Genomic DNA, 25,117 nt, shown 5'->3' on the forward strand with positions numbered 1-25,117 from the left:
TTTTCTGTTAGGTAATTTTTTTTTTTTTTTAAATGGAAGAACAGGCATTTTATTAAATAAAAAAAAATATTTAGTCATATTTTTAGGCTTATTATATTTATACCCTACATATTGTTGAATAAACCTTATATACTTAATACACCTCATATTTACTTTTTCAATTAAAATTTATCTTAATACACCCCATTTACTTTCCCATATTACCCTCCCACCCCCATTCTCAACATACACCTTACATTTTCTATATACACCCCAAATTTTTTATAACTCAGTCACAATCAAGATTGGAGGAAGATAAGGCTGCTGAGACTTTGTTGAAGGTGGCAGACGAGGTTATACGCTGAGGTTTAATGACAAAAATTCGAGGGTAAAAGCAGCAAGGGAAAGGAGAACAATTAGAGGGTCTCTTGTAATGTGAATGGCACTAGGACTTTGCCCAGATTGGCAAAAACGTAGCTGAATGTTGATGTAGTTTTATTGCATTTTCAGATGTATGAAAAAAAAAAACATATTTATTTATTGGTGTTGAATTGCAGAACAAAGATTGTGTTTAGCCATTTTATTACTATTATCATTTCTTTAAATTGGGGTTATGCCGTGAGATGATATACATAAGGAAATATTGTTAATTTCTTCGCACTCCATTCAAGTTCTAACCTTGTAGTTTCATCATTTTGCTTGCCTTTGCTGGGAAGACAAAAAAAATAGATAAATAATACGTTAAAAGTGATTTGAGGTTTATTCAGAATTTTTTTATATTTTTAAAAAACTAATAAGGTCAAAATTGACATTGTATAGAGTGTATAAGTTATTTAATATCGAATTTGAATGTGAGGTGTATTTATCAGTACGGATGTGTACATCTTTTATTGGCACGGAAGTACTTATCGATTATGCATTGAATTTTTTAGTAATTTAATTCAAAATGTGAAGTAGCTTTTGTAAAGTTACCGAAAGCGCCGTGACGGAGATGAAGATGGAAATGGTGTAAAACTTTTGACGAGTTGAACCGAAAGCGCCGTGACGGAGATGGAGGTGGAGATGGAGATGAGGGCCGGGGAAGAAATAGAGATAGGACAAGACATAACGCCACCGCTCCCTCCGCTTTCTTCCTCTCTCCACCACTCCCTCCTCTCATCTCACTGCTCTTCCTGCTTCTCCCCTCTCCCTCCCCAACCCTTCCCTCCCCTCTTTACTCCTACCTTTCCCAACACTCCCTCCTCCTACTACTGCTCCTCCCTCTGCTCCTCCGCCGATTCTCCCCTCCACGTCTCCAGCGCCGAGCCCTACCTTCTCCTGCTTCTCCAATCCCACCCCTCCGCCTACCCCAACGGCGACTCCTCCGACCTCCGCGCCGCCCTCCGCCTCCTCCAATCCCTTCCCGCCACCTCCCCCTACCCTCGCGTAGCCGGCCTCCTGACGAATCGCCACAAACTCCTCCACCACCACGACCATAGGGTTCGCGACGGCGCCAGAGCCATGTTCCTCGCCAGGAAGATGCGGGATGAATCTCCGAATTTCTCTATCGATGCGACTATTGCCAACGTTGCTCCGCACGACGCCGTATTGGAGGAGGCCGTGCTGTCATTGGTGCTAACGAACGCCGTGGAGGTGCAGGATAAGACCGGGCGCACCCTTGGAATTTCCGTCTACGGTCCCAGCTTCTGCTGGATCAACCACAGCTGCTCCCCGAATGCTTGCTACCGCTTTTCTTTGATGACACCGCCAACGCCACCTTGTTGGCCCGAAACGGCGCTGCTGCGCATTGTCCCCTTCGGCCGCTCCTCCGGTCGTGCCACACAAGTAATCCCTGCAAATTTGCACCGTTTGTTTAATTTATAGTGGAATAAGATTGAAATTCAGGGTTGTGAGATGGATATTTGTTGCAGATTGAGAATGGTGTTTGTAGCAATAATGTGTTAGCAAAAGGTGTTGTGGTTTTTTTAAGTTTTCGTGCTTCTTTTCGGTTTTTGTTTGTTTGAATTAGTACACCAAATTTACCAGTATTATTGAACCATTCGTGTATATTACGAATGTAGAAAGCCGAGGTTATGGTCCAAGAGTGACGGTTAGGAGCATCAAGAGAATCAAGAAAGGCGAAGAAGTGACTGTTACTTACACTGATTTGTTGCAGCCTAAGGTATCTGCATTTTATCTATATACACATTATACATGGATCAGCGATTGGAATTTTGAATTCATATAATCCACATCTGTTTTGTCAAGTTAACTGAGCGATGTTTCGATGACTGTGAGATGAGAATTTGCTAGTGTCATTTTCTGCTTATTGTCCCTGTCTTAGGAAACTAAACTTGATGAGACAATGCAAGGCAATCCGACTTCTTTCCACTTTAGGGATTAGCTAAATCTTGCCCCATTTGACTTTTCTTTTACTTATTTCCAATTTTAATTGTGTTGATGTTATATTTTAATCCCTTTCTTTTAACGTCACATTTTCTTTTCTTCTCATGAGCTCCTCCAGGCAATGAGGCAGTCAGAGCTATGGTCAAGGTATCGGTTTATCTGCTCTTGTACGCGATGTAGTGCATCACCCCTAACCTACGTGGATCAAGCTTTGGAGGTGGCAATTCATGAAAACTTTTTCTTTCTTTCTTGATATTCTCAATTAAATACTAATTCTTAAGTCTATTTGGAGTTCTTCCGTAATATCTTTATACTATTGATTTTACAGAAATTATAAATGCACTAGGATATTTGTACTTCTAGATTCTTGTTTTTGTATCCCCCCCTGTATATAGTTTGGCCTTCACTTTGAACAAAAGCTCTTTTTCAACTTGAACATGAATTACCTCCTAACCATTTTTCTTCCTCTCTGGCAGTCAACTTTATTTCCTAGGATGTAGCTAATGTTCTTATTGGTGTTTTTTGAATAATCATTAACCTTCGGTTTCAAAACTCCAGGAAATATTTGCAGTCAATTCCAACTCCTCCAGTTTGAGTTTAGAAATAAACTTCAATAGAGATAAGGCAACGCAATTGTTGAGTGTTTACTTTGATGATGCTATTGACGACTACCTGTCGAGTGGCGATCCTGAATCTTCTTGTGAGAGGCTTGAGCATGCGTTCACACAAGGACTCTCTGATATGCAATTAGATTGCAACGGAGAAACATCTCAGCTGAGATACTGGTTGCACCCATTAAATTACCTCTCCCTAAATGCCTACACAACATTGGCTTCAGCGTATAAAATCCGTGCAACTGACATGATAGCTTTATGTTCTAAAATGGATGATCATCTGTTAAAAGCTTTGAACTTAAGCAGGACTAGTGCAGCATACTCCTTACTACTTGCTGGTGCAACTCACCATCTGTTCCGCTCTGAATCGTCTCTAATTGTATCTGTTGCAAATTTCTGGACAAGCGCAGGGGAGTCATTGTTAACTCTTGCTAAAAGCTCAGTCTGGAGTGAGTTTGTCCACCGGGATCTGCCTGTGTCAAATCCATGTTCCACTGCAAGTTATAGATGTCCAAAATGCTCATTGATAGACAAATTTGAAGCTTGTTTATTCTATGGTCAAGTTCAACATGCAGATTTTGACGATGTCTCAAGTGAATTCATTGATTGCGTCTCTAACTTTACACAGAATGTTTGGAATATTTTGGCTCTCAGTTGCCAGTACCTTAGATTGATTAAGAGTCCTATTGATTTCAGTTGGCTTGGTACCACAAAAGATTCCAGTGTAGGGGAAGTTCTGATTCGGTCTAGTGGCACTAAAGCGGGTTCTTGTGGGACTGAGAGAAGCATTTCTGGAAGTGAAGCAGAGGGATACACAGCCCAGGTACGGATATGTATTTTTAAGCTCGGTGTCCATTGCTTACTATATGGAGGATATCTAGCGAGCATATGTTATGGTAATTCCCATTTGACCTGTTATGTTCGTAATATTTTAGATATGGAAGGGATATTATTGAATCCTTGTCATGAACCAAATTGAGTTTGAGATCTTAGAAGTTAAATTATTCCTGTTTTGGTGTTAATTGCTGTGTTATTATACTCGTTAAGAATCTGTTAAAAATGTTGGTTGCATATATCGTCTTCTCTGCTTGTGATTTTTCGCCTCGAACTCTATTCGTCTTGCATGATGCCCCAAGGAATCAGCCACACGTATCAGAAGTTTGTGTCAACGGATTCAATTTGATAGACTACAGTGGGTTTCAAAATAGAATAATCCGCTATAGCTGTTTCATATATCATTTCGGTTCAGTCAAATTAAAGAACCAAAATTGAAATCACAATTGGATTCGATTTGGAAACATCTGAAATACAAAATTGAAACCACAATCGAATTAAAGAACAAAAATTGTCATCTCCTGATGCATCCCTGTTTCTATTTGTGTTCGTGTTTGTGTCAAAAATACATCGTAAGAATGTTATAACAGTTGCATACTTAAAGCGACGCCCTACTGAATGTTACAATAGATGCATACAAGACCGTCGCTAATGTCAATGTTTCTTCTTTTTGTTGGACTTTGAGTTGGAGCCATGCTCATTTTTATGTCGCTTTTCCCCACTCTTGTGACTCTCTCTCTGTTTTCCTTTATCCATTTTGTTTCTACTTGATTTCACGCTAACGAGACCACCAGCAGGTAGGTTTGCACCGCCATTCTGTAATGCATTCTCAAAGTCTGCATCTCTGTCCCCAATCGCGTACTGTTGAAGCAACTTGGGATCTAATGACCCCTCCGAGTTGGATCTCATCCCATCCTGTATGTGCGTAGTCAAGTCAGCCCAACTCTTGGGATTCAGAACGCGGGAAAGAGAGGCAGTTCAGGTAACACGAAGGTAAGGAAGGAATAAAGCGTACCTCAACTTTTCTTGCAGCATCATTGAGATCATCATCAACAGAGATCTTGTGAGGTTCCAAGAGAGTCTGAACCAAAATTTCCGAATCAGAGTGGAGTTACAACATAGGCAGAAGAAAAGCACAGTAGCATACATACACGCACGCACGCACAATTATAATGTGATAGACGATGTTTAAGCTTGCATTAAGAAACACAATAATGTAAACTTAGCGATTACATATCAAACAAAATAGTTCAGGTACCAAAGTGGCTCACGCGCAACACACATGTCAATATCATATAGTTAAGCCAACTAGAATCATAATGCATCCTACGACATGAAATTATTAGAAAGAGATGGAAACCACCAACATATCATGTACTTTCCATAAGAAAAAAAAGGGTTACTGCTTTGCTGAACTTACTTCTTTTGGTTTAGGCAAGGTTGACACAAGGCCCTCAGATGCAATAGCGTATAGATATTTGTGAAACTTTTTCATAACTTTTATAAACAGAGACAATATTTGCTGCCTTTCCAGTTTCATCAACCCCTGGAAAACGTGAATGTAAGTAAAAATCTACACCTGATAAGAATGAAATAAAGAGCAGAAATGACGCCACCAAGTAGAGTGTTTTGTCTTTGCAAGTGGGTTTGATTGCGTGCTCGCATTGCATCTATGTGACTGGTATAGCCAAGCAAACCATATGAGTAACAAGTAGAGAAACAAACCTCAATATAGGAGATATCTTGATTCTGTAAGCCAATGCAGAGCAATATGGAAGCCTGGGCACCTGTCAATGTCACTGGAAGTTTCTCTTGGAAATACAGATGTGAAAGCGTTGGAACAAGATCCAAAATCTGTAAAATAAAAGCATAACTTTAACATGTGTAAAGTTATAAACAAACGATAACTAGAGTACAAGAGGACCTCAGTTTAGAAAATGACACTTAATTTCAAATTCAAATGGACCCCAGGGTTTAAACTGTAATTTTAAAAACAATTCGCAGGTAATTTGAAGAAAGTAAGGTCTGTTGGTTAAGGATGAAAATGCAATAAGCCCTCGGATCCCTCCTCCCCACTATCATCTATGCCTAACAGGAGGAAGAACATCTTGACACATTCAAACTGGCAGCCTTTCCCAAAAAACAGAAGGAAGCAGATAATCCACTCAAACCATAATCAACAAAAATGGACGACATGCCATTGACCAGGATGCACTGCACCTTCCTGAGAACCGCACAACAAATGGGTTCACCTCCCTCAGGGGCATACCCACAAGGGGGTGGGATTGGGTGGGAGGGGAAGAGAAGGGGTCTAATAGCCTAATCGCTGTTGATTTCATCTTTTTATGTAACACAGAGCACGGGATGAAACATCGGCCACAGAATCCTACACACAAATTACTTGTAAAGTACACAAATTCCCCTTCTCAAACAAGCAATTTTGAACTTTTAATGTGTAACTGAACATATATATACATATAATTAGATCAATAACTAAACACAATGTCCTAATAGTTCACTTTTGAAAAAGATTATTCATAAAACATTGCAAGAGTAATATATGTTCACAATCATGGTATCAGATTGTCCACAGTAAGAAAACAAATATTTCACCACTGTCAACTAAAAATTGTATCACAATCACAATCATATTGCCACACTGAGACGATAATTCTATCACAAAGGAATACAATTTTTCTTTTGTAATGCAATATTACTTTCTTTTTCTAAAGGAAAGCATATTTTGTCTTGTAACGCAAATATCTTTTTTGATTCTAAGGGAAGTATTTCTTGTTCTGTAATGCAAACATTACTTCTATTTTTAATATGAATGTATGGAATCAATTAGTAATCCTAAGATAAAAAAATCCCAAAACACTACATAGCACTATGACAGGGCAAGTTGGCAATCAACCATTGTTCAGAGAACTTACCATATGAAAGTCAGCAAGACTGCTGGTGTAGGCCTCCAGTCGCTTCATATCATAAGGCGAAAGTAAGTCTGTGATAGACCGTAAGAATCCATCTGTGGTAGACGATTTGGGTTCTCCATCCTTGTAATTGATCTTAGGATCTAAGATGCTGGAAAATTATTAGTTAGTACGAGCACTTGAACAATAAGCATTTATCAGAATGGAACTTTTAATAGTACCTCATAGCGAGCCTATAATCCATTGTACGAAAACTATAACCCAATAGTCTCAAAAATCTTCTCCTGAAATCTAGGTAGCCAACAAATAATCAAGCTGTGAACTGAAATACAAAAAATCTGCACAAATTTAAATAGAACAAAGGTTTTCCAAAGAAAAATGGGCCCACCTAGGTTGAATGGACGAAAATCACTGGTTTCAAGTTCATCATTCTTCAAAGATTTGAGGACCATACACGTATGCTCCCCGGTCACACCACTCTATTACATTGAAAAGAAAAATGAAAAATTATTGTTTAATCAGTCATTCATTCACAAATGATAATATTCAAAAAAACAGTAAACGGAAAAAAGGATTCAGTATGGAGAGGGGAATCCATCTTAACTGGAATATGTCCAATATAGAATGGAGCAAACTTATGTTTCCACCAAAACCTGAAAAGGTCCAAGGTAAGCCCAAAGGAGACACCAATATAATGGAGCTTCTCTGGTCGCCTTTCACGAAGATGAACAAGCAAATGAGGAAGATCTGTTCTAGGTTTTATACTTTCTTCCAGCAATGAAACCTATAAATAAAATAGACATAGGTATCATTCCGATAAACAATATCAAGGCACAGGCGGCAGGTTGATTAATACCAAACAAACAAACCAATACATGATAATATACTTTGATGTCATTATGATTAAAATTAACACAACAAATGATCATTCACAAAAGTTTGTCAAATTATATTCAAACACAGAAATTGTTCTACAATCACCGGAATGAAGCTTAACCAACTCAAACACTTCGACAGAACAAGAATTGCATTACCAGAAACCTATGAGTTACAAAATTGCCTCCAATTGCAATAATAATACATAGAATAGTCTCGTATAAGCAGTTCTCCAACCTATTAATTAAAAATATTTATAAAAAAAAAAAAACTAAGCTTGGTGATTGTAGTTCACCTTCTCAGCAGCTTCTGTGACTCTGAGTGGGGGAGTCTCAACATCTTCAACGTCCAGTTCAGAAATAGGAGCAAACTGTCCTTCGTAGTACCTGAGGAGAAATAAACCCTTAACACCCATTTTTTCAAATATAAAAACATAAATGTGAAGCATCAACTTTTAGAACCAAAGAGATTCAGTGCAATTTTCATGTCAAAACACTTTTATCTCAATAATGAAGTACTTATGAGTTACATTGATACAAGAGCAATGCATCCCACATATCACACACATTCCTTATATCTGGATCCCCAACAATAGCAATCCAATGTCACCCACATAGCACATGATACATACCAGAGGTGTCCCTAGAATGTCCACATCAGCCATTCCTTATATCTGTGTCCCCAAAAACATTTGCAGTAAAAAGTACATGGACTTATGAGCACAAAGGGATAACGGACATGTATGGGTTGACTTGAGAGATAAACCAAGTAAAGTAAGTTCAAGAAAAAATCTAGGACCAAATAGGATACAAGGTCAGAATCAGTGTGACCCATCTAAAAAGTTAGGACCCCACATTAATTTGTGCAGTCAACAACGAGGATCCATCTTTGGATTATTATCCTAAAACGCTCTATCTTTGGATTATATCCTAAAGTGCTGCTGGTTAAGCTTGTTTCTGGTTTTTCTCTGTTGGAAATTTCAATTACTAACGAAATATCCAATCTTCATTTAAACATACAGATTTAAACTCAACTGTTGGCACTGCAGACTCTTGGCCATTGTTGGGATTGAAATAAGCTAGAGTTTCTCAAGATAAATGCGGATGAGGTGGGTTTTATTTGAGATAGCGAATTCCATGTGTTTGTGGATTTATTGCCAAAGCAATTTGGGAAGATCCCTGCTGTTTCCTCCAGATGGATGGGGTTATAATTTCATTGTAACTTTTCTGAAGTAAGTTTTAGTTGGACTCCTTTTCTTTGCAATGGACAACTTCTCCTCCTTTCCTTTAGAAAATGCTTTGCTTTGCTGAATTTTTCGTAACTCTTAGAAATGTAACCCAAACTAAGATGAAAACCCCCAACATGACCGTATTTTAATATGCTATCACTTCTAATCCTCTATATCTTTCCACTTGTTTCTCCAACTACCATCATATGACTCGAGAGTTGTATTGTGAGAAAGTCATCTGTATATCAAAACTGAAATCAAATGATCATCTCTTCAGCACCCACATGGTCTATGTTCTATAGCTTTCAACCCAAGTGAACTGAAAGCATGAGACTCACATTTTGAGTTGCGACTTTATGTGCCTGAGCCAGGGTGCATATGCATGATTGCTTTTCATTCATTTTAGAAATCATTTGAAGCATTGCTTCAGACATATAATCTTCAATCTTTTCACCTTTTTTTTTATGACAAACAGTAGCGTTAGTGGGTTAAAAGTTTATTTGTTAGGGGGAGGGGAATCGATGGGCATCAAACCCGCACCAGGGTGCATATGCATGATTGCTTTTCATTCAAAGTGTAGCAATATGGGGCTAAAAGAATCACTCAGTCAATCTTTCTCAACACCTTAGGCATCCACATACACATTGGGATCATGTATGTGATCTACAAAAACGTTTAGGTGGGGAATAACTCAAAGAGGAGCATACCTTGTCAATAGTTCCACTGCTTGTGATCCATATCCAATCTACAACAACGAAAAATAAATTACCATTTCAACAGATCCCTGGTTATAGATTACCATTTCAACAAAATCCTGGTTATACATATTGCTTTGGAAACCATAATGAGAGAATACCTTCATGGCACTTGGATGTGTAGCAATTCGTACAATCCGAGCACCTGAAAGACTGGGAAAAACTGTGTCCTGAAATTGCTCACAGAATTTCCATGGTATCTGGTCACCAGAAGGCTGATGACCATCACTTAAACTTTTCATTGCAGATTCACGAGAGATCTTTCCCTCAAGGCAGACCTAAGAACAAAATGATAGCACATAAAATGTTGAGCATCAAAGAATTAGTGTTTTATAGAAGATGAAGTACGTGTTTAAAGTGTTGTCCTTTATTGCTATTTCACATAAGGTAAAATTATAAATAAAAAAACTAATAAAATTTTGGGTATGCGTTAAATAACTAAAAGAAATAATAGTCCTGAACTAGGGGAAGACAGTCAAACCTGAATGACACACAAAATATCAGGAAGCTGATTTTTTGACTCATCAACAGGGCCTGCACGTGCAAATTATAATCAAGTCCAGCCAAATAGCGGCAAAAAAAGAAAGACCAGTTCTAACGTAACATATATACCAAGTAGCACAAACAGGTGGTGAGCCGGGGCATCAGCCATTAGTTGCAAATCATTTGGAGAATTTTTGTAGTGGGAGGCAACATATAGAGCCATCATCCGCTGCAAGTATTAGAATATGTAAGTTCACTAATATGAAAATGAGAATCACTAGTCTGACATTACTTGAACATGTAATTACCTGTAAGAACAACTCGCTATCTTTATGATATGAAAAAAGCGTATCACAGTTTACGTAGTACAGATCGCACTCACTGGGTGCAGGTAACCTAGCCGCCAAGAGAGAGAGAAGAGAGAGAGAGATCATTAATAAAGGTAAGGGTTATAATGGAGATGGTTACATCTTCCTCGGTTCTGACTGTCTAAGCAAATGTTTTTACCCGTTAAGTTTAGGGATATAATTTGTGATATCCAAGCAAAGTAAACCATGAAGCCAGGATTCAATCGGATCACCAGAAGCATATCTGATAGATTCTTTCAATTCTATCTTTTTGAAAAGACGACCTACAATCAGGGACATTTATCAATTCAGAAAATTATGTCCAAATATCACAAAATAGTTTTTAAAAAATTATACATTGCTCACTTGCAAGCGCCAACAGTTCAAGTATTTCAGAAACAATAATGTTAAGAGAAAGCAGAAGAAACATTGAATTTTGAAAATAAATTCAAGTTTTGGGGGGAAAGGGGGATTTTGATCCAACCTAATTCAAGATGAGAATACAAAACACGGCCAATAAGGAATAAGCATACCAGATGTAGGCCCCTTAGCAGACACTTGGCTTTGCTCTTCCAATTGCTGTAGAAGTTTTAGGGACAAAGACCGACCAGTACCTTCATAGCTTTCAGTGTAAAATAAATGTCCTTTAGTATTTAAATTGCACTTAGATTTTTTTTTTTTTACCAAAAGTTGAATTCAGAGTTGACTTATAAATAGAAAGACATCAAGCATGAGTCAAGGAAAAGTGGAAACAGCCCATGAAAAGTGAAAGATCTTTCATTCCCCCCCGCGGCCGTAACAGAAAGTGAAAAAGTGAAGTGAAATATGTTTCATGAGACTGTTAAAACCAAAAAAGAACACATGATAAGAATACACGACATGAAGGAAGAAGAACATGGATGAATCTTACCCATTAACAGTAGATGAAAGGAAGACCAGATAAGGACCAAGCAAAGACTTCACTACTGGTAGTGGAATAGCAGCTGCTTCATCAACAACCAACAGTTCAACTTGGGAAAGCTTTTCATGCTCATGTGGCCGTATATACTGCAAGTACAAGTAACAAAAGTAAAAAACAAATAGCCCCAAAAGCAATGAGCAGTACAAAGTTCTTTCTTTTAGGCTACATGAGGTGTAAAGGTCTAGACCACCTCACAATCTCACAGGCATGTTGAGTGCCTCTATACCATACATACTGGATTAGTGCCAGGAAGACACATTAGGTTGACCAAAAAGTTTGGCGTTTCAGGAACATGCTTTTAGAAGCAAGCTTCAGTAATCACAAACCATCTAAATTATGTTCAATATGCTCACACCAATAACAAAAATGATGCACTTGGGCAAAAGTACAATAGAATTTTTGGAGTAGTCAAACAAAGACAACCACTAATCATATATGAGGGCATACGACATTTGATGGGCAAAAGGTGAACACACTCATGGCTATTGTGATGCGGCTATCCAATAGAAGAATATTCTCTATTACAACTTGGTTATCAACTTTTCATGAGTAACAATTCCTCCATGTATTTGTATTTTGGTATCAACTGACTAAACAAAATCTTTATTGCTATTTTTTTATAGAAAACGAGATTTTATTAAACAGCTAAAAAACAATACAACACTTAGTGGACTAGGAAGTCCACCATCAAAACGAAACAGCCCTGACATATGCCTCAACATTCACCTCCATCATTATAAAACAGATCTGCAACTATCTCACTGCAACTCCCCAATCCAACAAAATTACATAAAATGAAAGATCCCAAAACCTTGGAGAGAGAGAAGCCATAAGAATGCCCAATTCTTTCCCAAGAATTCTCTTGTAAATCCCCACTCTAATTTTCAAAGGTTGCAAACTTGAAATTAACATAGAAGGTAACTGGCTTCAGAGTCAACTAGGATAATACTGGGCATATATGCAGAGAGTAGGCATAGTAGCAACTTTCAGGGTATGGAATAATACAAAAGGAAAGGGAAGACCACAGAATTCTCTCAGTCATCTTAACTTGATTTGGTACTAAGAATAAGTTATGTATACACTTCCCACTGGCCCATCTGTACGTTAATATAGAAATAGATTATATCCTGGCAACAAGGAAGTGAAATACTCCTATTTTTATATCAATATTGGGCACAAATTAAGAGTTCATCAATATAATTTTACCTCAATTGTAACCAACTGTGCATATAAGTTTACCTGAATTGTTTGTCTGTGCTGCTTGTATATATTGATCTGTACAGTTGCTTTCTTCAACAAAGGGTCACTACTTTTCTGTACATCATAATCTATATGTTCCTGCAAACATAGTTTACAACTGTAAGCTCAATAACTAGTGCACTGTTCGAAGTACATGATTGAAAAATGAAGAAAACGGAGTGACCTTATAACAATTAATGAAAGATAAAATGTAGTTCACAGAATAAAACATTCAAACACCACCATCTTGATAGTTAAACAATTTCACTGTAAAAGCTATTAAACTTAGCAGGAAAAAAAATTTAAACTTTATCTAACATTTGAATCTACAATTTTCAATTAGCAACTCTTGTCACAAATGTTTATTAGTGGGGTACGTTCTAAGATATTGTTATTTGCTAATTGTCGAGGATTATTTGGGAGTTAAATCTCACAAGAAGGCGTAAAGATCACATTAGAATTAGATATTTTACTAGGAAGCTAAAGATCACATTAGAACCACCCGCAGGAATACAAAAAAACGACATACCTTATAGTCCAGTTGATCAAAACCCTTGCAAACAAATTCGAACAAGGTTCTTAAGTTCTCAGGGCTGGGTGCAGTTACAAATATATTTGAATACCTGTGAAGATATATTTGTATCGTCAAAACATAGTACATGAATATGAGTGTAGACAGCTACACATACACCAAAACAGTTTTAATACATTGTAAAAGGCATACTACCCTGCAGCAATAGCTCCGGAAATTGCCAAACCAAGTGCAGCCGATTTTCCACGGCCTCGAGCAGCAAGCAAGGCAACAGTACTTCGGAGTGTCTTGTCCAAGATTGCATCAAGAAATGTAGCAACAGCATTTCCCTGTTGAAACATTTACCAACTCAAACTATGAGTCATATTAGTAAATCACACATGATAGAAAAACTCAAAACTAATACAAATCAGAGAGAGTGCCTACCTGGTCCAACGTACAACATTTCTTTATTAAAGGGCCAACAGGAAAGGCATCACTCAGCTGCTCTTTTAGATCCTTCAGTTCCCTTTGTGACTCTGATATCCCTTCAGAGTCCTTCAATCATGATCAGAAAACAAGAAAAAAGTTATCAAAGTTATCAAAGCTTCACAAACTCCTAGAAAGTATCCTAATAACCATTCGGTATACACACACTTGAAAAATTACTTTTATTCTTTTTGTCATCTCGCATAAGATGCCACGAAAATAAAGCATTCCTCGATTTATCAGTTCCGTCCTATAGAAAAGTTACAAGGCTAAAAGGTTACCTCTTTCACTGGAACTGGGGTAATTGACCTCATATGAGATGAAATTGGTAAAATATTCAGCTCATCATCCATTACTACACATGATTTGCATGACGCAAGTGACAATAAGAAACGCTCGTTAAAACGTCCAGTAGCCTTAGAATGGGATTCAGTTCGAAACCTATCATGAACATCCTGAAATCAAGAGGCGCTGATAAGACTGTATGGAGATTTTTGCATTTGAGAGAACGAGAAAGACAGTGTTGCAAATAAAACATGACATAACGGAATTGTTATCAAATATAATATGTGGTGCATGGCTATTGCTATATTCGTTCTAAGTCCATAATGTAGTAAAACTAGAAACTACCTCAACAAGAAGAACAAATATTATGAGGAAACCTAGTTGTTTTTTCTTCTTCTTTTTGGGGCTAGAACATGAAAAGAAACAACTAGTCTACATAGGCCCAACTGGGAAACTTATATGTTCAGCAGCATTCTCTTAAAGAAAGTCAAGCAATTGAATCTACCAAAAGTCTTCTTGTAGCCAAGCACATCATTACGAAAAAATTCGGAAACTTTTAACATGGCTAGTTTTCAAGATTTTGCGGTATATAATAAGCATAACCATGCTGGCCTAAAAACTAAGCATTAATTGTGTGCATGCGTAAGAGAAAGAGGTATTATTATATGCATACCATAACCATGGTGTAGAGGTTGGTGAGTGAGGTTAGAGAATGAAGCAACAATATGACTAGTCCACCTCCCTCCACTGTCTCTATCGTTCTTGCTAGTAGATTTGGAGTCAAGGCCTCAAAATCCTAATGCAGGAGATCAAACTTAGTCATAAAACTTAAATCAATTATACAAGGGGTCTTGGCCAAACCAGTAAATTTGTAAGTTTCAAGTTACCTGAAGTATACACATTCCAAAGGTATTACCAAGAACTCTTTCTGAATCCTTGTACAAGCAATAAGTCAATCCCCCACTTTCAACAAAAAGTGAGAAAGGATCAACCTTCTCGGGATCAAGCAGCCCCCTCTGCATCATCTTTTTTACTTGCTTAGCACGTTTTTTCTTGTGACTGCATCATGAAGTAGTCAAACGCAACGAATCAATATATTTTAAAAACGAAATTCCGCCTTGCCTTATAATAAGGTGAAGAATGGAAGGTAGAAGAAATCAACCTGCTGAGCTCGAGCTTGTCCTTGTAGCACCACAACACAGTCGGGCGCGATTTCTTTACTTCATTGCTTAGCATATAATGAAGATTCACAATCTGAAGACCATATAAAACTCCATATTAGCCATTTTCCGTTAGTTTTCGATAGATTTTCGATGATATTTCTTACCTTGTTTGAGGTTTTTAGTGTTACTCGGTGAGTATTGCAGGTGAAAACAAGAAACAGTAAAACTGGTAAAATTTTCTACCCAATTCAATTTAAATCATTGTTATAACTCCTCAAATTGAATAGGAATAGCAAATAGGGAATGGGATAGGAAAGGCAGAAGAAATTAGGAGTACCTGGTCACGGGATTTGTCGCCGACGATGACGAACATGGAGCGGTGCCGGTTTTTGACGCCATTGCTTATTAGGGTTCGGATTCGTTCGTCCACCTTCTTCCTCATTCTCTCTCTCTCTTCTCTCTCTGTGCAATTAGGTTTAGGGTTTATACCATAGGGCAGTTGTCGTCGTCGGGCAGGGTTTAAGCCGAACTAGTGAGAGAGAGACTAGACATCGCGGAGAGATATTGAGTTCATCTCAACCGTTGATTGGCTATCTGATGGCTGTTATCAAAGCTGACATAAAAATGAAAACTCAACACGTGGCCAAGTATTTTTTTTCTCTCTTTTTTGGCTTATTTATTGATTTGCCCCAGAAATTATTTTTTTTTGTCTTACTCTAGGTCATGAAACAGAATTTATCTTACTTTATCTTCTAAAACTACCAAAATCGAGTCATTTCACCCATGTTTTGTCAATTCTATCTCATAAACGTTAAATAAAAGGGAGTCTAAACATTTCATACCATGCTAGCAAAGATGAGCCACTGTTGTTGGTGAGGTACGAAATTTTCAAACTTTCCTAAACCTTTAAAACTTAAAAGGTATCTTGAATATGAACGTAAATGAGGTAAAGTTGCTCAATTTTGGCAATTTATGAAGGGTAAAATGAGACAAATTCAATTTAAGGCTAAAGTGAGAGTAAATGGCAGTTTCATGAGATATATCAATAAATAAATCTTTTCTAGAATACAACTAAATTATGTACTCACGGTAAAAGATAAATTAATATCGAACTTGTCATTGACGATATCTAAACATAAAACCTTTCAAGTTTTTACCTATAAGAATAAATTTGGTATAGTAATTTCTTTTCTAATTTAAAGTTTCCCATAGAGTTATGACGAATTTGATACCAAATTAGGCTGTCATTGTGTGGCATAGCCGAATTCCTCCTCCCTTACTTTAAAAATAACGATGTACTCAAAAAAAGTTTCCCATAGAGTTAAAATGATCTTTAGTTGCTTGCTGAGACAACCCATATGTATAATAAGACATTGAAAAAGGTGCCTCTGTCATTTACACTCACACGATCGAATAAGTAGCTCCGACAGTTGCATCATAAAATTAAGGGGTTTTCCGAGATTGTAGTAAGGTTGACGATTAAAGTTTGGGAAATTTTCAGGTTAAGGAATCAAGGGATCACATTTTCAAGTTTCGTAGGCATTCTCTTTCCTTTGGAATGGTGTTGGAATCCGTCCTGAAGTTGCCCATTCCTTTGCTCTTGATTTTCAGAGTTGGATAGCTATAAACCTTAGGACACATTGTACCACCATACATGGTTTACCTTGGAACCTTATCTTTAATTCAACTCTCTGGCATTGCTGGAAATGGAGGAATAACTTTGTCTTCAATGATGGCCAACAACCGCTTGACTCACCCCAGAATTTCATTTTTCAATTTGCAAGGGAATGGTGTGATGCGAACAAGTGTTCTTCTAGTAAGCCTCCTAGACAAAATCATCTCAATCCATTGGATTCGTTTGCCAATTGGTATACAAAATCAATACAGATGGGAGTTGTAAAGACCCATTTAGCCACATAAGTGCTGGAGGTTTGCTTCGTAATTCTGAAGGGAAATGGATTAAGGGATTTGCTGCTAATTTGGGCAGAGGAACCATCATGGAAGGTGAGCTTTAAGGGTGGTTTCATGGGACTTTCTATAGGTTGGGATGAGAGTTGCAAGGAAGTGATTATTGAATGTGATTCTTATGCTGCTGTTACTTTGATCCAACAACCTATTTTAGTTCCCACTCTACAATCTCATTATTGACTGCAAAGAAGCCATTGAAAGAAATTGAAGATGTGAAGTTACTCATATCTATAGAGAAAATAATGTCTTAGCTAATCACACGTCTGACTTAGGTCATGGGTTATCACTTGGTCTTCATGTTTTTGCTTCTCCTTCTACCATTGCTACTAATTTTATAGTTTCTAATACTATTGGCAGGGCCCTCCCTAGAGCTGTTTTTTAGTAGCTTTTTTGTTTTGCTTGTTGGGCTTTGCCCTCTTCTGTACCCAAAAAAAAAAAAAAAAAAAAAATATTGGGAAATTTATTTGGACCCAACTTTTTTATCTCTACACCCAAATAATATTTTCTCTTATCTAATCTTCCAAATTTGTCCTTAAATAACAAACATTGAAGTTTTCTTTGTATCTCTACACCCAAACCCCACGATCCACCACTGTAGGGCGCTCCATTATTTCCGACAAACCCAACTCAAACGCCAGCAACACTAAAATCGACAAATCAAGACTGGAGAACAAATGGTGTAGGAGTCCTAATGTGAATATTAAAGCAAACTTAAGTTGCAAAACCCTTTTTTATTTCAATCGATGAAAGGACCTTGGGTTATGAACATAAGGAACCTATTAGGGTTTAGAGGTCCCCTCCACATCATATGCATAAGCCCTTTTTCTTCATTCATTAATTTACGGAAGGGAAAATTAATACTATTATTCTCATAAAAAGTGGGAATACCAAGGAAAGAGATCCTCTCCACACCATATATTTTTCTTTTCTGAGTAGTTATATCCAATGGAGAGAGGAAAACAAGAGCACCAATGGTCGCAGGTTCACCGGAGAAAATGAAGGTGCAGTGGTGATGTGAGTTTAGGGTTATTGGGTGTAAAGATAACAACTTTAATATTTATTTTCTCATTTTTATTTATTTAAGGGCAAATTTGAAAGTTTAGTAGAGAAAATTTGTTAGTTGGGTGTAGAGATAAAAAGGTTGGGTCCAACAAAATTTCTCATAAAGTTTAATCACGCGATTAAGTTCTTGTGCAATGAGTAAATTGTAGCAATGACCCATCAACTAAAAATCCATTATTATTGATCCCTCAACTCATCAAAATATGTAGTTATGGTCATTTTCGTCAACTTTGTAAGAATTTTGTCAAAATAAATTATGTTGGAAGGACCATTGTTACAATTAAGGTCCTTCAACTCATCAAAACATGTAGCTATGGTCATTTTCGTCAACTTTGTCAAAATGAGTTATGTTGGCATGACCATTATTGCAATTGGGTTAAAGTTGAGGAATCATTGCTCCAATTGGGTTAAAGTTGAGGGATCATTTCTCTAGTTAGATTAAAGTTGGGGGACCAATGATAATTAAGTTTTAGTTAAGGGATCATAGTTGCACGTTTTGATGAGTTGAGAGATCAATGATAATGAATTTTTAGTTAATGGATCATTACTCCAATTGAGTTAAAAATAAAGGACCATTGCTACAATTTACTCTTGTGCAATAGAAGATTAATTTGGCCGAACAACCTGATTAAGGTGCCTACTTTCTCTTTAATTCATTGGTATCATTTATTTTCCCTTAAGCTGAATTATGCTCAATTTATGTATCAATATTGTAAAGTTGTCTTTGTTAGAGTAATTTGGACAATATAAATTGAAAATTATTTGTGTATATGGAAAAGATTAACCTCAGGGGTCACTTCGCCGGACTCCGTAGCAATCTCCACCACTCCAATCGTAATGGTGAGTAAATCACTTGTGTTTGTTTCCATTTTTTCAATTGGAAATTGGGGGTTTTGAATTCATATTTTGTCAATTGGTTTTGTGAGCACTGAGAATACACTACGAGCTTGTGTGTGTGTACAATATGTTGGATTTGATCTTTATAAAGAATGCGAGAAATTGGGGTTAGGAAAGAGAAGAAAAGGAAACAGAACTCGAACTTCGATCTTCATTCTTGTTACTAAAGGAGAAAACCGAATTTGAACCGGTTCATACGTAATCGAACCGAATTTGTATAGTTCGGTTCACCCCTTAGTACCGAACCGTACCATACCAAAAAAAATTTCTTGAGTTTGGTTTTGATACATCCCTCATACTGTACCATACCAAATCGTGGCCAGACCTACTGAATACAAAACTTATATCTGGGTCGTAAGTCGTAAGGCCTCCAAAAAAAAAGTTCATATTATTCATACCAATCGGACAAATCCCGCACCCAAAAACAATGGCTAGATAGAAAGTTCAATTATAGATTAGGTAATCTATCCTTTTCAACTTAAATGCACATTCATGATGGTTATGCAAATCATATTATGTTAACAAATGCAACAATTAATTATATTTATCCATTTGGAATGATATATATTTTCAAAGATGGAATTACAGACCCCGTTGACGTTGAGGCCATTGCATGAGAGAATTTTAGATGATTTTCAATTAATTTATATTATTGTTGTGATAACCATAATAATTATTTTCTAAATGTAAAACTATATTAATGAAATTTTCTTTGTCGGTCAAAAGAAGATGAAAAGATATCTTTATCTTCTATCACAACAAAAAAATTAAGGATATTAATGTAATAGGCTAATAGCGATGGGGTGAAGAAATGGAACTATCCTAAATAGGCAGTTGCTGGTTATATTGGATCAGGTGGTCTGAATGATTGGATAATTAGCAAATAAAAAGGTTCCATTTTTCATGGACCCTCAAGTGGAAATATGGGATAAAAGATGGCATATACCATTTTATCCATTTGTGATTGTACATTTTGATGGTTGTGATTTCACCCGATGGCGCGGCAAGTGTGGATTGGGATAAGGATGGTTTTGGTCTATCATCAAAGATGGTTTGATGTTCACGACTGGATTTTACAACGCATCCAAGTGCATGGGTTCTATAAATACAGAGTTGCGCACAATAAAAAAGTACAAAGGACCTTCAAACCTTTCACACACTCTGAGAAACTCCTGATTCTCCCAACTTCGTCAACACATCTTCAATTTGGATTAACATCACTGTTTGTCAGTGAGGAGTCCTTAGTCTTCTCGTCTCATTAGCCCTCTAGGTGAAGTGAGGTGTTACTGAATTACTTGAGTATTCAGCACATTGAAAGTCGAACCTTATTTGAACTTCACAGTAGTTAGCAATCTTATCTTCAGGTTTTAGAACCCAATGCCAAGACATATTCCTTCCTCGACAGTGATGGTTTGTACACAAAAGTTGGTTTGTACACATAAGTCAGTATTGTGTTTGACACACCATCCCATTCATTCTACTAGCCCACAAACGCGTGGACTCGTCCAAAATTACCCCACTCTCGGCCCGTTCACTTGCCCACTCGTCCCACGCGGCCCGTGAGTCTTCAGTGCCTGATAGGGGGGCCTACTGTTAGGGCCGTTGTTGGCCACAACCCAGAGCCCAACGATTTTTTTTTGCATCCCACGACTGGCATTTTTGGACCGTTGGTTGATCCAACGGTCCAGATTCAAATTTTGTTTTTTTAAATGTTATTTTAAAATACATTGAATCCAACGGCTGAGATCGAATATAATCAAATCTAACGGTAAAATAAAAAAAGATAAAAAAAGATATAACAGTCCAAATTTAAATCCAACAGCTAAAATAATTTTAAAAAAAATTATTTAACTCAAAATTCACCCAAAAACTCTATAAATACCTTTGTATTTGTTCAAACATCCACACAAAACTCAATTTTCTCCCACAATTCTTCCATTTTTTCTTTCTACCATTTCTTTCCATTTCCAAATTGTTCAACACGATCCTTGAATTGGCCATCCCAAGCAGTAAGACAATTCTTCCACTCCCAAAGCATACAATCGAGACTTCCTATCATGTCAGGAAAGCCTATTTTGTCTGCTTTGAGTAGAATGTGACGACATGTCCCGAATTATTATATATTTTTCTCCCTAAGTGTGTAAAGTGACGGTAATGCCCTCGTGATTTAGTGACGTGGATGTACATATGTAGTTTTAAATTATTATTTCTATTGTCGTAGTTAAATTGTACTCGACGCCATGAGTGTGTTGATGTGACCTAGGGCTAAAACAAATTCGTAACGAAGAAGTTACGAACAGACGAGTGTGTAAATGCGTAGAAATATATTTTTATGGGTTGGCTATACCTTACCCACCAATCACCTTAATTCCTGATTTCTTTGGCCTAATTGAATTAAAAATATCTCTCATTTTTCCTTCTGCCCAATCACGCACATACACACCATCACTCTCTCTCTTCTCTCGGACCTTCTTCTTCTTTCTTCTCATTCCGTACACCCGAGCCACCCTTACCTCACAATCATCATCAAAACATTATGGATCGAATTGGAAATCACTACCATCGCAGTCACCTCGATCCCACGAACTCATTGATACCCTTAGGTCGAGGAATAGACGTCGGGAATTCGAGAACTCGGGAGCTCTGGCGAGGTGTATTTTTCTACTTTGTGATCGTGGTCTTTTTCTATGGTTTAAAGGCTTGAGGTGGGTCCTAATCAACTTTATAGGGACCCTAGATTAGTTTTGGAGCAGTTTGAACGTTGGAATAGGTGAGAACATGGAGTTGCAGGTTGGCCGGTTGATCCAAGCCTTACTCCGACCACTTTCTGTCGGTTTTAGAACCTCAAGTAGGTAAGATTGTATTCTTCTAGTTGAGAGTTTCAAATCCATATAAAATTCATGGAATTTGGTTGAAAAATGATGAAGATATTAAAGTTTTAAGATTTTTCCAAAAATCAGCGACACAAACGGCGCCCGACGGCCAGCGATGGATTCCGACAAAGCCATCGGAGAAGGAGGAGAATATTATGTCTAACTTTGACAGAATATACTAACAGCGTCAGGTAACTCTATTAGTTTTTAAACAAAATATTCTACTATTTAATGAAATATTCCCTAACGCCGTTAGGGATTCCGTGCCTGCACGTGCCGGCTTATGAGGGCGCGTGAGACGTCAGGAAATTAATCTAAAAATATTGGGGTGTTCGAGTTGTTGAGTAGGTCATGTTGGTATATTCAAACACCCTATTTGAGCAACGTATGAGAAGTTATTCCTAGGGTTTGTGTATGTGCCTTAAAATTAATGTAAAATTAGTTATTTCGCATATAGGTGAGACTTACCCGGAGGACAAACGTGGTCAAACGAGACTTGGGGGCTACGATCCTACTACTTACCAGTGAGCGGGCTTTTTTTTTCTATATATATGTAAATATGCTTATGAATCCCATAAACTACTTTAAATGAACGTATGTTTTAAATGCCATGTCGTGTGCATTATGTGTTAGTATTGCATTAGTATAGCTATGCATAGTATTGGATGAGACTGCGCAGACTCAGGTAAGTTTCAGGTGAGTACATCATGATGGTATTGGGTGCGTTGTGTGTGGTTATACGTTGATGCATTTTGAGCTTATTATCCTGCACATTGGTGTTAGTGTTCTCGCCCATGGCCAGGGCATAGTTTTTCACATGATGTTCACCTCCTGGGCCGCACGCTCACTTTGGATCCAAGTTTGGTGCACAGCCATATTGCACAGACCACAATAGGTGGTTCCGACTCGTAGGTGACCTGCAATTATTTGCACAGCCTTCACGTGATCGTAGCACTTAAGCGTACTTATCTACACCCAGCCCTGTTGTACAGACCACAATAGGTGGTTCCGACTTATGTGCATGCATACTTGATGAGCTATAGATTCAATTGTACAGGTTACATTAGGTGACTCCGGTTGGCATACTATTTTAGGTTGATTCGTATCACCTGGCTTACACATTTTATGGTTGAACATCTTGACATGGCATACCTCTGTTTTCACTGCTCTAAGCATTATCCTTATGTACCTAGTTGTTATTATTTTCTGGAAAATTATATGGGTTTACAGTGAGGGGTTAGTATGTTCATAAAGACAACTGTGTTTTCAAAAACTTTGTTTTTGCCTACTCACATTTTTTGTTTTGCACCCTTTCAGGTTCTAGGTAGTTGGTCATCCTTGGTGGCTCACGAGGACTTTCACGGCGGTTCTGACATCTCTGTAAATAAGTAGGGATTTTTTTCCCTGTTTGTATAATTAGTACTTAGTTGGTTCGATTGCACTTTCGTTTACCCATGCTCTGATATTTGTATAACTTGCTTGGTCATCTTTACTCACTTATATTATCTTAGTTTAGATAAGTTTGGTTTTAGGTTTTTATTTATTCGCATTTCTTTTATTATTACTTCTGTTGCGCATTTTGGCTACGTTACTCTTACGTGACGGGCATCATGTTTCGACTTCGGTTGGGGTGTGTCATAAAAGCCTCTTCAAGTCTTCATGATTTGGCTTGCAGAGATATGTGGCTCCATATGTGGCCTGAATTGCCCCACAGAAGCGCTCCAGGTTTTTAATAGCAGTAGTCTCCGCAAGTCGGCAATACTCATCAGTTGAGTTTGCAGAGCACTCATTAGCTAGCATCCGAAATGCAGATGTGAGCTTCTGATGAGGTGATAGACTTTGTCGGCCTACGACATTTATCTTCCTTGCAAAGTAGTGGTCATGATTGACAACTGTGTTCAAGATGCTTTCAAAAATCTCTCTCCTCATTCGAAACCGTCTCCGAAAATCATGAGCAGGAAATCTCGGACGCTCAATAAAATAATATTTCATCATTCGGTCATGACACTCTTCTCTATCACGTTGCACAAATGAACGCTTCGTGACATAACCACAATAGCTAGATTCGACATGGTGCTCATATTGCATAAGCGAGTTTGGAAGTTTAGCTTATGCGTTGATCATTTTTGAATCCTCAATGTCAAGGCTTGCTTGGTATTATGTCATTTGCATTGCCCTGCTACACCTTCTTCTATCATCCATTGTTGATATATTGAGGATTTTTATGAAACAAAAACACTTTGAAAGTTGAAAGATTAGTGAATATAGGGAATGATTGAAGGTTGAAAGATTGTGTGACCAACTGATATTGAACATGTGTTTATATAGAGGATGATTGATGAAAGTTGAAAGTTTGGTGAAAGTTGAACGGTTGGTGAAAGTTGAAGATTTGTGAAAGTTAAAGACTTGCTTTGTGGAAAGATTTAGTGATTTTTTCAATATTTATTGGAATTTAAATATTTTTATATTAAAATGTTCATAAAATTAATTTACCATAGGCTACATAATTTTTTTTAAAAGTTAATTTAAGAAAAAAAATTAGCCTAAGTTCATTCTTTAATAATCCCGAACTAAAATTTTAGGCTAGGGTTGGAGCAGAAAAACTGTTTCTGTGTTAAAAGCTAAATTTTTTAGATTAAAAATTTTAAATTTTAACCCAAAGGTTGGAGATGATTTAAGAATGGATAAACTTAACCAAGAAAAGAAGAAAAAAGATGAAGGGCAAATAAGTGAGAAGCAACATGACACGACACACGGACGACCATAGCAATAAAGCGTGCGTCCTCACGTCCATTGAATATATAGATGGGAGCTACAACATCGTGTTTCACGTGCATGTGTATTATACATAAAGGCATATACAGTGTTAGCTTATATATTATAAAGTTTGTAGGCCACTTACCCAATTTGGCATATGTTTTATCTTTTTACGTGAATAACCAATGTGTTATGATGATACAAGTCTCTTAACATATCCGGAGTTAGAAATATCATAAGACAGTGTTGCGATCATATTGAAATTAATTGACAGTTTGTATTATATATTTGATTATTCTTTATTAACTTAAGGAGACAGCATACTTAGACCTAATTTAGTCACATTCTCCAACCGAAAATAAAGCGGTGTAGTATTCATACACTTTTTTTTATTTCTTACACAGTCTTAATTAATTTCTATTGTTTGATCTTCTTCAATTCATTCGATCTGACGACCGAAAATTAAGATGGTGTGTGGACG

The 25,117-nt window shown here is 37.3% G+C and overlaps 3 protein-coding genes and 1 long non-coding RNA gene across 4 annotated transcripts; 2 read left to right on the forward strand and 2 right to left on the reverse strand.

Annotated features, from left to right (window-relative positions):
- Positions 1–902: 902 nt before the first annotated feature.
- LOC103444310 (protein SET DOMAIN GROUP 41) lies at positions 903–4,000 on the forward strand. Its single transcript, XM_008383249.4, has 5 exons — positions 903–1,803; positions 1,890–1,929; positions 2,040–2,140; positions 2,483–2,581; positions 2,923–4,000. The coding sequence occupies exons 1-5, from the start codon at positions 1,030–1,032 to the stop codon at positions 3,955–3,957; spliced, it is 2,049 nt and encodes a 682-aa protein (XP_008381471.3). The 5' UTR covers positions 903–1,029; the 3' UTR covers positions 3,958–4,000.
- Positions 4,001–4,246: 246 nt separating this feature from the next.
- Positions 4,247–15,617, reverse strand: LOC103444309 (RNA cytidine acetyltransferase 1-like). The gene is made up of 26 exons (XM_008383248.4): positions 15,417–15,617; positions 15,079–15,170; positions 14,804–14,975; positions 14,590–14,712; positions 13,913–14,086; positions 13,590–13,700; positions 13,359–13,492; positions 13,161–13,254; positions 12,632–12,730; positions 11,342–11,478; positions 10,965–11,053; positions 10,592–10,715; positions 10,393–10,480; positions 10,214–10,313; positions 10,083–10,135; positions 9,703–9,879; positions 9,554–9,591; positions 7,914–8,004; positions 7,347–7,526; positions 7,131–7,221; positions 6,964–7,033; positions 6,746–6,893; positions 5,538–5,666; positions 5,233–5,358; positions 4,828–4,893; positions 4,247–4,727 (listed from the first exon to the last, which is right to left on the reverse strand). Exons 1-26 carry the CDS (start codon positions 15,519–15,521, stop codon positions 4,467–4,469), a joined length of 3,072 nt encoding a protein of 1,023 aa, XP_008381470.1. The 5' UTR covers positions 15,522–15,617; the 3' UTR covers positions 4,247–4,466.
- LOC139196627 (uncharacterized) lies at positions 4,668–8,886 on the forward strand. Its single transcript, XR_011581721.1, has 2 exons — positions 4,668–4,805; positions 8,640–8,886. It is a non-coding gene; the product is annotated as an uncharacterized lncRNA (long non-coding RNA).
- A 7,897-nt stretch (positions 15,618–23,514) lies between the features above and the next one.
- On the reverse strand, positions 23,515–23,967 carry LOC139196010 (uncharacterized). The gene has a single exon (XM_070821673.1). The coding sequence runs from the start codon at positions 23,965–23,967 to the stop codon at positions 23,515–23,517; it is 453 nt and encodes a 150-aa protein (XP_070677774.1).
- Between the last annotated feature and the right edge of the window lie 1,150 nt (positions 23,968–25,117).

The sequence above is a fragment of the Malus domestica genome, chromosome 05 (assembly GCF_042453785.1).
Source record: "Malus domestica chromosome 05, GDT2T_hap1".
In the NCBI taxonomy this organism is placed as follows: Eukaryota; Viridiplantae; Streptophyta; class Magnoliopsida; order Rosales; family Rosaceae; genus Malus; species Malus domestica.